This window comes from Oncorhynchus mykiss, chromosome 6 (assembly GCF_013265735.2).
Source record: "Oncorhynchus mykiss isolate Arlee chromosome 6, USDA_OmykA_1.1, whole genome shotgun sequence".
In the NCBI taxonomy this organism is placed as follows: domain Eukaryota; kingdom Metazoa; phylum Chordata; class Actinopteri; order Salmoniformes; family Salmonidae; genus Oncorhynchus; species Oncorhynchus mykiss.
The window spans coordinates 9,106,844-9,118,885 of NC_048570.1; the positions used below are offsets into that span (position 1 = coordinate 9,106,844).

General features: G+C 43.1%; 1 protein-coding gene across 1 annotated transcript in view; it reads left to right on the plus strand.

The window, feature by feature from the left end:
• The window catches only part of nipbla (NIPBL cohesin loading factor a), a 42,660-nt gene extending 30,647 nt beyond the window's left edge, over nucleotides 1–12,013 (plus strand). The window contains exons 36-48 of the mRNA XM_036979360.1: nucleotides 652–792; nucleotides 1,073–1,166; nucleotides 1,356–1,510; nucleotides 1,706–1,796; nucleotides 2,235–2,408; nucleotides 2,790–2,980; nucleotides 4,245–4,352; nucleotides 4,627–4,827; nucleotides 6,731–6,877; nucleotides 8,314–8,690; nucleotides 9,021–9,195; nucleotides 9,418–9,603; nucleotides 11,093–12,013. Coding sequence (XP_036835255.1) covers nucleotides 652–792; nucleotides 1,073–1,166; nucleotides 1,356–1,510; nucleotides 1,706–1,796; nucleotides 2,235–2,408; nucleotides 2,790–2,980; nucleotides 4,245–4,352; nucleotides 4,627–4,827; nucleotides 6,731–6,877; nucleotides 8,314–8,690; nucleotides 9,021–9,195; nucleotides 9,418–9,603; nucleotides 11,093–11,446 — 2,394 coding nt within the window. The 3' untranslated portion in view covers nucleotides 11,447–12,013. The remainder of the gene's footprint in view (nucleotides 1–651; nucleotides 793–1,072; nucleotides 1,167–1,355; nucleotides 1,511–1,705; nucleotides 1,797–2,234; nucleotides 2,409–2,789; nucleotides 2,981–4,244; nucleotides 4,353–4,626; nucleotides 4,828–6,730; nucleotides 6,878–8,313; nucleotides 8,691–9,020; nucleotides 9,196–9,417; nucleotides 9,604–11,092) is intronic.
• Nucleotides 12,014–12,042: the final 29 nt, after the last annotated feature.

A 12,042-nucleotide genomic window follows, 5' to 3' on the forward strand; every position in this document is an offset into this window, starting at 1 on the left:
GCTAATTTCCCCACCAGAGATGTTGTGCGATGATGTAGGGCACATAAAAATAACCTGCGGTTAAATTCCCACGTACCGATTTTAAATTAAAAAAATACACAAGTTAAATGGGTTTCGATAACATTTTCAACTCTACTGATGGTTTTGTCACTAAACATTTTGTGTTAAATAGTGAATGTGCCCACTCTGGTATTGGCAGCTTCTCTCTAGCAAACAGCGTGCAGATACAGTGCAGGTATAGCCTACATGATGAGCAAGATTATTTTAACCAGAACAAGACCCTAGATATTTATTGAACGGAGCATCAAGCTCATCTTTCACCACCCTGTGAAGTTCATCAGTAGTAGTTTATTAAACTGTATGTTTTCCTGAGTCGTAGTGGGACATATAATCAATCGCGTGACTCCCAAGTTTCACTTTGATATGATGGTTATTATATCAATATTTGCACATAAAGGCGTTTCCACAGACATTTCTTGCATAGTTAATTTTACTGACACGAAGATCCCGCCTTGTCTAGTGTGTTTTGTTTTGTCGACATTTGGAAAGTTTACCGTTCAAATTTGCTGTTTCCATCAGGCCTGTCGTGGACTTTATGTTCATATAAAGATTGTATGGAAACCTGAGTATTAATGCTGTGTTGTGGTGCAGAACGCCAGCGACTTCATGGTGATCTGTAACGTGGCCAAGATCCTGGAGCTGGTGATCCCTCTGCTGGAGCACCCCTCTGAGACCTTCCTCACCACCATAGAGGAAGACCTCATGAAACTCATCATCAAATACGGCATGACGGTGCGTAGAGTCCTAGTGTTCTGGATATATAGGGTTGCAAAACTCCAGGAACTTTCCCAGAATTCCTAGCTTTTCCAGAAATATTGGTCGAACGATTTCTTGATTTGCCTGCTTCATCCCCAACCGGGATTTCTGGGAATTTTGAGGAAATTACTTGAATGTTGGATCGCATGCCCTGCACATTTAAAATGAGCTCATGCTTTTTACTAGGCTAGATGGTAGTGTTGTTGTTGCTAAACAACTGAACATATTCCCCCCCTCCCCTTCCGGCCTCTGCCAGGTTGTCCAACACTGTGTCAGCTGCCTCGGTGCCGTGGTCAACAAGGTGACCCACAACTATAAGTTTGTGTGGTCTTGCTTTAACAGATACTATGGTGAGTTCACACACACACCATCTCCTCAGCTTACTCCTGGTGTGTTCAAGCTCTGTCTGTGTTATGACTGACACACAACACGCAGGCGTTTTTGAATTTGATTTGATTATTCAGCCATGTGGATACAATGCATTTCAAATCCATCTAGAGGATATCTAGTATAACCCAGCCGTGTTGTGTTCTTCGAAGGTGCTCTGACCAAGTTGAAGACGCAGCACCAGGAAGATCCCAACAGTACAGCTCTGGCTGCCAACAAGCCGGCCCTCCTGCGCTCCCTCTTCACCGTGGGAGCCTTGTGTCGACACTTTGAGTTCGACATGGAGGAGTTCAAGGGCATCACCAAGGTAAAGGACTCCTTTATAATTCAAACCGAACTCCAGTCATATGGATGTATGTAAAATAACTGGGAATAAGAAATAACTTTTTTAAGCTTCCAACCTACCAATCTTGGTTCCAACCTTCCAACCTGGGCTGACCTGGGCTTTCAACCTGGTACATCAGTCATAATCTCTTCTTCTCCCTCGGGCTGTTCTGTCCAGGTGGTAATCAAAGAGAAGGTGCTGGAGCTGCTTCTCTACTTTACCAAACATGAGGACGAGGAGGTGAAGACCAAGGCTATCATCGGCTTAGGTAAAATATCACGCACACCTGCCTCCCCCCCCCGCCCCATGGCCTGCTGGGTTCACCTTCTGATTCCTCCTCACCTCTTCTAAAATTGGACTGGGGCCAACCTTCAGTAGGCCAACTTTGTAGAATGTTATGAGTAGAGCTGAGTTGATTCCTTATTCTACACATTTGAATATTATGTTACATTATGCCAAACCAACATGTCTATCTATGTCTATTTGAACATTCTACAACGTTGTGCCTTTCTGAACGCAGTCCTGCGTTTTTGTTCTGGGTCGCTATGAATTCCAGGGGTATATTCATTAGAAAGCCAACGGCATGAAATGGGGACGGACCTACCTGAAGTTGTTCAATAAGAACTGCTTGTTTTTCTTTTTTTGTTGCAAAATGTTTTGAACTAATGAATTCACCCGTGGTCTTCCATCCTGTGCTCCATCACAGGCTTCCTGGTGATTATGCACCCTAGCCAGATGTTTTCCCCGGAGGTGAAGACCCTGTACAACGGAATCCTGGCCGACAGGAGCACCTCTGTCAACTTGAAGATCCAGGTGTTGAAGAACCTGCAGACCTATCTGCAGGAGGAGGACTCGCGCATGCAGGAGGCTGACCAGCAGTGTGAGTAACCCCCCGCCTGCTCCGAAGCCAAACCAACCCATTCGCACACCCTCTTACAGCCTCACAGCTTTTTGCATAGCTTGATCTGTTCAAACAACAACAAGACACCCCGCCACTGTTTTGGAGAACGGTTTAGGGACGGGGCTGGATAAATATAACCACTCAAATGCATAGGCGGAGTTATGGAAGCAAGGACTCAACCATACATGAGATCAAAATGTTTTTTCAGATTGCCCCTTTTTAACGTGACAAACAAATATTCCCAATCCTATGCCGTACGTGTCAAACTGAGCCTTAACGGTTTGGTAGCAGTCTTCTCTTAACGATGTGTGCTGCTCTGTCTTCAGCTGTTGGTGACTCTGTCTGTCTCTCGTCATGCAGGGAAGAAGCTGTCCAAGCAGGAGGACCTGAAGGAGATGGGGGATATCTCATCGGGCATGAGCAGTTCCATCATGCAGCTGTACCTCAAGCAGGTGCTGGAAGCCTTCTTCCACACCCAGTCCAGCGTGCGCCACTTTGCCCTCAACGTCATCGCACTCACCCTCAACCAGGGCCTCATCCACCCCGTGCAGGTAAACCATGCTTGTTTGGGGGGAAAAAATGAATCATTTTGGCAGTCTATAACCCTGTCTGTGACACTCTTTCTTTACTGGGAGAATATTGGAATGAAGTGCCCATTCCATAGGATGTTTTCCTCGTACCAGTGTGTGTTAGCACAGAGGTTCTGAAACCTTTTCTTGCCCGGGGACCCCCTCCCAGGCAAACCGGCGTCCCAGGGACCCCCTCCCAGGCAAACCGGCGTCCCAGGGACCCCATCATACGCTAGCTTAACTTTTTGATGATGGCAAGGAGAAGCAATCAACATATTTAAAATGAAAAAATTTGGTAGATAATTGTAAGAGGAAGTGTATTATTAGCCAGCAACTGCTAAGAGCAGCTGTTTAGCTTGTTAAACAAAGGTTAGCCATACTGTATGTCCATGTCAAGAAAGCTTAACCAATAGCCAGCGGCACGGGTAGCCTATTCACGGGTGCTTTTTCAGTGTAATCTGCTCAATGTTAGTTGAAGTTTACATTTAGAAAGAGTATATCCTATTTTCTGCTGTAGATATGTAATTCAAACTTTGTTTATTCTGTTGCAAGCGATATTCCTAAAAAAATATTTTTTTTAAAAAAGTTTTTGTATATATTTTTCTGACCTCTTGCAGTATTTAGGGATCCGCAGACACATGGTTGAATACCCCTGTGTTAGGATGTTTTTGAAAAATATGTTATATACAATTCGCAATTATTTATACCGATCTAAAACTACGCATAAGTCAGCAATGACAGAGGAAGACTCGACTCTGATACACATGGGAATAATATTTGGTTTCTCTCTGACATTCAGAAGCAGAGCTATGACCTAAAGTCGAGGAGTCAAAGAAATTGGACTTTGTTTGGAAAGTAATTTCATGCAATATGTGACTCGCTATCAATTGATTGAATCACTTTCTGTAAAATTAAATTGAGGGTTCATATAAATTATCATAAAACATTTGTTAGCTAAATAATATTTGGGGAAATCGGGTCTTTATTTCCCTTATCTATTATCGTCAAATAGCCTACGTAGAATTTCAAGAAATTAGGTTCAAATCAACATCCTCCAAGGTCCCTCAAATTAAACAAAATCAAGCTGGTGTTTTATTTACTATGGGCTATCACAATAAAAAAAAGTGTTTTTTTTTAGAGAGGAGTTTTTTTCCCGAATATAAAAAGAGGACCCTCTGTGTTAGGATGTTTTTCCCTCAGACCCCTGTTAGGATGTTTTCCCCTCAGACCAGTGTCTTTTCTCCAGTGTGTACCGTATCTCATCGCCATGGGAACGGACCCCGAGCCCAGTATGAGAAACAAAGCGGACCAGCAGTTGGTGGAGATCGACAAGAAGTACACCGGATTCATTCACGTGAGTCCATACTCTAAATGGTAGCACACCTCCAAACGTTTAACCATTTATCCTCAAACTCCTCCCATACAGTTCGAAGGTGGTTAACGCCGCGTCTTGAACCCCTCACCGGGTGACCAAAGGATGCGTCATAAATGGCTCCCTATATAGTGCACGACTTTTGACCAAGAGCCCTATTGTCCTTGGTTTAAAGTTGTGCACTATATAGGGGATAAGGTGCCATTTGGGCCTGGTGTTATCAGCTTTAGCTGACGACGCGTCTTCCCTCCTACAGATGAAGGCAGTGGCTGGGATGAAGATGTCCTACCAGGTGCAGCAGGCCATCATGGCGTCCCGCAAGAGCATCATCCGAGGCTTCCGGCATGACGAGACCACCTCGGCCCTCTGCGCCCACCTCTTCTCCATGGTCCGAGGGAACCGGCAGCACCGGCGAGCCTTCCTCATCTCCCTGCTCAACCTGTTTGACGACAGCTCCGTGAGTCTCCTCATCCAAACCCCACCTCTTTTATCAATAGACTATTTGCTTGCTAGTTAGATTTGTTGTTTTCTTACGGTGTTGGCCTCTTGGCCAGGTCTCCTTTCCTGATAGGCTTCCTGTGTAAATAAAGAAGAAAACGTACTGTTGTTTTAAGTCGAATGTTATTTGTCACGTGCAGAATACAACGGGTGTAGACATTACGGAGAAATTCTTGCTTTACAAGCCCTTAACCAACGATGCAGAGTTAGATTTGAATTAAAATAGGAACACAAAGAATAAAATACATAAGAATGGAGCTTCATACAGGGACTACCAGATCAATGTGGAGCTATATACAGGGACTACCAGATCAATGTGGAGCTATATACAGGGACTACCGGATCAATGTGGAGCTATATACAGGGACTACCGGATCAATGTGGAGCTATATACAGGGACTACCAGATCAATGTGCAGCTTTATACAGGGACTACCAGATCAATGTGCAGCTATATACAGGGACTACCAGATCAATGTGCAGCTATATACAGGGACTACCGGATCAATGTGGAGCTATATACAGGGACTACCAGATCAATGTGGAGCTATATACAGGGACTACCGGATCAATGTGGAGCTATATACAGGGACTACCGGATCAATGTGCAGCTATATACAGGGACTACCAGATCAATGTGGAGCTATATACAGGGACTACCGGATCAATGTGGAGCTATATACAGGGACTACCAGATCAATGTGCAGCTATATACAGGGACTACCAGATCAATGTGGAGCTTCATACAGGGACTACCAGATCAATGTGGAGCTTCATACAGGGACTACCAGATCAATGTGGAGCTTCATACAGGGACTACCAGATCAATGTGGAGCTATATACAGGGACTACCAGATCAATGTGGAGCTTCATACAGGGACTACCAGATCAATGTGGAGCTATATGCAGGGACTACCAGATCAATGTGCAGCTATATATACAGGGACTACCAGATCAATGTGCAGCTATATACAGGGACTACCAGATCAATGTGGAGCTTCATACAGGGACTACCAGATCAATGTGGAGCTTTATACAGGGACTACCAGATCAATGTGGAGCTATATGCAGGGACTACCAGATCAATGTGCAGCTATATACAGGGACTACCAGATCAATGTGGAGCTATATGCAGGGACTACCAGATCAATGTGCAGCTATATACAGGGACTACCAGATCAATGTGGAGCGATATACAGGGACTACCAGATCAATGTGGAGCGATATACAGGGTATTTGCGGTAGATATATACATGAAGACAGGGTAAAGTGACTAGGCATCAGGATAGATAATAATGTATTTGAGGTAGATGTGTACATGAAGACAGGGTAAAGTGACTAGACATCAGGATAGACAATAATAATAATAATAATAATAATAATAATAATAATGTATTTGAGGTAGATATGTACATGAAGGCAGGGTAAAGTGACTAGACATCAGGATAGATGATGATGATAATAATAATAATAATAATAATAATAATAATAATGTATTTGAGGTAGATGTGTACATGAAGGCAGGGTAAAGTGACTAGGCATCAGGATAGATGATAATAATAATAATAATAATAATAATAATAATAATAATAATGTATTTGAGGTAGATGTGTACATGAAGGCAGGGTAAAGTGACTAGACATCAGGATAGATGATAATAATAATAATAATAATAATAATAATGTATTTGAGGTAGAGATGTACATGAAGGCAGGGTAAAGTGACTAGACATCAGGATAGATAAGAGTAGGATTAAAGGAAAGAGTAGCGGCAGCATATGGGTGTGACAGTGTGTTGTTGGTATGCGCGCGTGTACGAATGTGCGCGTTTGACTGATGGCTTGTGTCTCTTGTGCCTCTACAGAAGACTGAAGTGAACATGCTGCTGTTCATAGCCGACAACCTGGCCTGTTTCCCCTACCAGAGCCAGGAGGAGCCCCTCTTCATTATGCACCACATAGACATCACACTGTCTGTGTCCGGCAGCAACCTGCTGCAGACCTTCAAAGAGGTCAGGAGCACACACGCACACACACACACACACACACACACACACACACACACACACACACACACACACACACACACACACACACAATCCTTGTACTTTTAACTAGGCTGGACAGTAGAATGAGTCAAAATTCACCCAAGGCTGAAAATGTCGAAAGAACGTTGGCTAAGCTGGAACACTACCGCGAGCCCATAGCAAATGAATGAATGGAACGGAACGTTGGCTAAGCTGGAACACTACCGCGAGCCCATAGCAAATGAATGAATGGAACGGAACGTTGGCTAAGCTGGAACACTAGCGCGAGCCCATAGCAAATGAATGGAACGGAACGTTGGCTAAGCTGGAACACTAGCGCGAGCCCATAGCAAATGAATGGAATGGAACGTTGGCAGAGCCTGTTTTGACTGGAGTGATGCTTAAAATTCCATTTCACCTAAATGGTACCAAAAAATATATCCCTTTTTATTTTACCACTAAAATCTGTTCTTAGGACAAAACTGAAAAATAACTTGTGTAGAAAGTTAACTTCCGCACCTCGATGGTGTCAAGTGTGCTTATGTCTGCATAACGAGGAAGTAGGGAAAAAATGGCAACTTCTGATTGTTTCTGGTCTAGCGTTTGATGACAACGGAATACACTGCCCAGCCTTACATAATTAGAAAGAGGAGATTATCATTATTTAAAAATGGTTTCTGACTTGAAAAAAAATTGAAATATACACATTGTGAGATATTTGGCGAAATATACCAGCATGCCTCTCCATAGGAAAACAATGGGAGGAGCTCAGCGTTCCAAGGGCTAAAGGTGTTTCTGGTCTAGCGTTTGATGACAACGGAATACACTGCCCAGCCTTACATAATTAGAAAGAGGAGATTCTCATGATTTAAAATGCTATCAAATTTTGTTTTTTTTAATCTATACACATTGTGAGATATTTGGCAAAATACAAACATGCCTATATTTCTCTATAGGAAACAATGGGACAACCTCAGAGTTCCATGAGTAGTTTTTTTAATTGTTTACATTTTAACCACAAACAACGTGGGCAGGTCTCATTTCCAACAATAGCAAAGCAGGCATTGTGATGTAGAACAATAAGCTGGAAATAGAATGTTTGGAAGGCAAGTTGGTGCCACGCTGCTCAATAGAACTAATGGGAGCTGGCAGGGTGAAAAATGCCCTAAAATAAGACCTGTTTTTTTTCGTGATTACTTAAACTACGGCAGGCAGCTGGGACATATGGTAATATTATGAAACTGGGCTCCACGGCAGATGCAATTAACTAGTTATCCGAAAAAAAATATTTAAAAATGAAATGTGTCCAGCCTATCTTAACATGATCAAATATACTTGTGAAGACATACACAGTACTCATTTTAGAATTCACACAAATAGACAATTTGCTGACAGATTCCCCGCTCTCATTCTCTCCCCAGTCTCTGTTGAAGGAGCCGCGGCGCCGCGAGCCCAAAGTTAGAAAGGAGCGCCAGTCAAAGAACGGCTCTGGCGGGGAGGAGGACGAGGACAAGGAGATCTGTGACTCCCCCGGGAGCGATGAAAACTCAAACCCCGATGATGACGATGAGGTGGTGCGGCGGCCTAAGAAGTCCAAGAGGCCGGTGGCTGTGGAGGAACCCAGCTCGGAGTCGGATTTAGACCTGGAAGACCTGGACGTGGAAGATGTGGACCGGGTGATGCGGCGACTGCCTGAGAACGCCACGTCGCTCCTGGACTTTGCCAACGCCTCGCAGGGCATCCTGCTGCTCCTTGTGCTCAAACAGCACCTCAAGAACCTTTACAGCTTCTCAGACAGGTGTATATAACGTGACTTATAATACCAATTGCAGGTGCCTCACACATGACATCCCTACTAAGGTTTACAGGCAGACGTGGGTTCAAATACTATTCTAAATCCTTTCAAATACTTCTGTTAGGCTAAAGCATAACATTTTGAGTAGTATTTGAATCCAGGTTCAAATACTCAATCTCTGAGGGCAAAATCTCTTAAATTAATTGATTGTCTGGCTATGACAAACTGCCTTTGAACTCCCCTTGATCACTCATTTGATTGGTTTGATGTGGCTATGGACTGCAGATAATTAATGCACAATGGACAACTCACTCACTTTCTCCTTGTCTGCAGCAAAATCCAGAAGTACTCGCCGACTGAGTCAGCCAAAGTGTACGACAAGGCGGTGAACAGAAAGACAAACGTCCACTTCAAGCCCCGACAGACCATCGACTTCCTGTCCAACAACTGGGCCAACGTGGTGTTCACTCACGATATCAAGACGAGGATAGTCAAGCAGTACCTGGATGTGAGTGTTAGGCTTTGGCACCACCTGCATGTCCCAAACACGGACAGAGTTATACTGCCTCTACTTTCTAGCTAGTCATTTTCAGGTCCCTTTTCAACATTTTCAAGTCTTCACTACTCTTGCAGCATGAATTTATGATTCGGAAGAAAATGTGGATGGATGTTACAAAAAAACGTGCACATGGAATGACCCGATAATCCTCTGCCTCTCTTGTCCCACTAGTTCAAAACCCTGATGGAACACTTGGACCCAGACGAGGAGGACGAGGAGGGCGAGGCGGCACAGGCCAGCGCCAACATCCGGAACAAAGCCATAAGCGCACTGCTTGGAGGGGCCGGCCACGGGCATCTTGCACCAGTAGAGTATGATGAGGATGACGAGAGTGAAGAAGATGAGAGAAACCCTGGGGTGAGACCCACAGCCATGCTTTTCCTTTACCAGCCTTTACCACTAAATATACACACAGCACCTTCAGAAAGGATTCACACCACTTTGCTTATTCCACATTTGGTTGTTACTGCTTGAATTTAAAATGGAGTAAATTGAGATTTATTTATTTTTGTCACTGGCCTTCACACAATACCCCATAATGTCAAAGTGATACGTTTTTAGAAATGTTTACAAATTAAAAGCGAAAAGCTGAAATGTCTTTTTAGTCTAAGTATTCATCCCCTTTGTTAAGGCAAGCGTAAATAATACACCTTTTGAGCATAGTGAAGTTATTAATTGCACTACAGAGGTACAGGTGTCCTTCCAAACTCGGTTGCCGGAGAGGAAAGAAACCACTCAAATGTTTCCCCATGAGTTTAGAACAGTTAGTGTAAATGGCTGCGATAGGACTGAGAGTGGATCAAAAAAAACTGAGTGGATCAACAACGTTGTAATTACTCCACAATTACAAACCTAATTGAGAGTGAAAAGATAGAAGCCTGTACACAATGACACATTTCATCCTGTTTGCACCAAGGAACTAAAGTAATACTGCAAAAAATGTGGCAAGGAAATTAACTTTATATGCTGAATACAAAGTGTTATGTTTGGGGCAAATCCAATACAACACATTACTGAGGACCACTCTCCATATTTTCAAGGATGGTGGTGGCTGCATCATGTTATGGTTATGCTTGTAATTGTTAAGGCCATGGGGAGTTTTTCAGGATAAATTAACTGAATGGAGCTACTAGCAAAACCCTAGAGGAAAACCTGGTTGTCTACTTTCCACCAGACACTGGGAGATTAATTCACCTTTCAGCAGGGCAATAACCTAAAACACAAGGCCAAATCTACACTATACAATGTTCCTGAGGGGCCGAGTTACAATTTTTACTTAAATATGCTTGAAAATCTATGGCAAGACCTGAAAATGGTTGTCTAACAATGATCAACAACCAATTTGACAGAGGTTGAAGAATTCTGAAAAGAATAATGGGCAAATGTTGCACAATCCAGGTGTGGAAAGCTCTTAGAGACTTACCCAGAAAGACTCACAGCTGTAATCGCTGCCAGAGGTGATTCTAACATGTATTGACTCAGGGTTGAATACTTATCTAATTAAGATATATTAGTGTTATTTTTATGAATGTTTTACAAAAGTTCGAATTTTTCTTCTTTAACAGGGTATTTGGTTTATATCGTTGACAAAAGACGGTTAAATTCATTTTAATCTCACTTTGTAACAACTAAATGTGTAAAAAGTCAAGGGGTGTGAATGCTTTCTGAAGGCACTGTAAAGCAGCCAAGATGCACTAAAGCATACTGTTTAGTAGCCTAATCTTGGAATTTGGTATCTTTAATCCCTAGATTAATATTTTATAGCTCTGCAACCCAGCCCGAATAAACTCCTGTATGTACCCAGGATAGAGCTCGAATGCAACCGCCTATTCTCTTCTCTCCTCAGTCCTCTCGGCGGGCGAGACGTTCGGGGGACCCCGGGAACCTCAACGAGAGCTTGGACTCTATGGACGTCATCGCCATCCATTGCCCCAAGCACAAGGACCGTCCGCAGCTCGCCCGGGTCATCCAGAAGATCAGCACAGGCTACAGCGTGCACTGGATGTCCGGCTCCTACTCTGGCCCCTGGGCTGACGCCAAGAAACGGGACGGACGCAAAACGGTGCCTTGGGTGGACACTATTAAGGAGTCTGACATCATTTACAAAAAAATCGCCTTGACCAGTAACCACAAACTGAGTAACAAAATGGCGCAGACTTTACGGTCACTGTACGCTGCCAAGGAGGGGACTTCCAGTTAATGAACCCTGCATTGAACCAACACACCCCCTATTTCTACGATCACATCCACCCACCGCCAAACCAGAGGGAAATGTTACTCAAACATTGTTGGAGGCTCCTTCGCTGTTGTGCAGCAGAACCTAGGTTGTTTCATTTCTACTCCCACTGTATTATAGGTTTAACACAAAACTACAAATGTTTATATCTCAGAAAAAAGAAAACATCTGTAAAGAAAAAAAAATAGAATAAAATCTTACGTGAATGTTGGAAATTAGTCCTTTTGATGGTCTTATTAAAGTGTTTTTTGAATTTAAACTAGTACCCGGTGGCTTTCTTTAGCTTAGATATTCTCTGAGATCTGATTTTTTTGTTTACTTTTAATTGTCCATGCTGTTAAATGGCAGTCTTCTGGGTATAATTTATTATATTTCAAGCCACGCATGCAGTATCTGTGGGCTACTTGCAGGATGATATTTTGTAAAGGTAGATTTTGTTGTATAAGGTCACCCTAGTTGTAAGAGAACAATGGGATCCTAGTCCTTATGGTGGAACAAATACTGCAATAAATTTTCTACTTCTCTTTGTCACTTGTCTTGTTAGTGTTAAATACTTATTT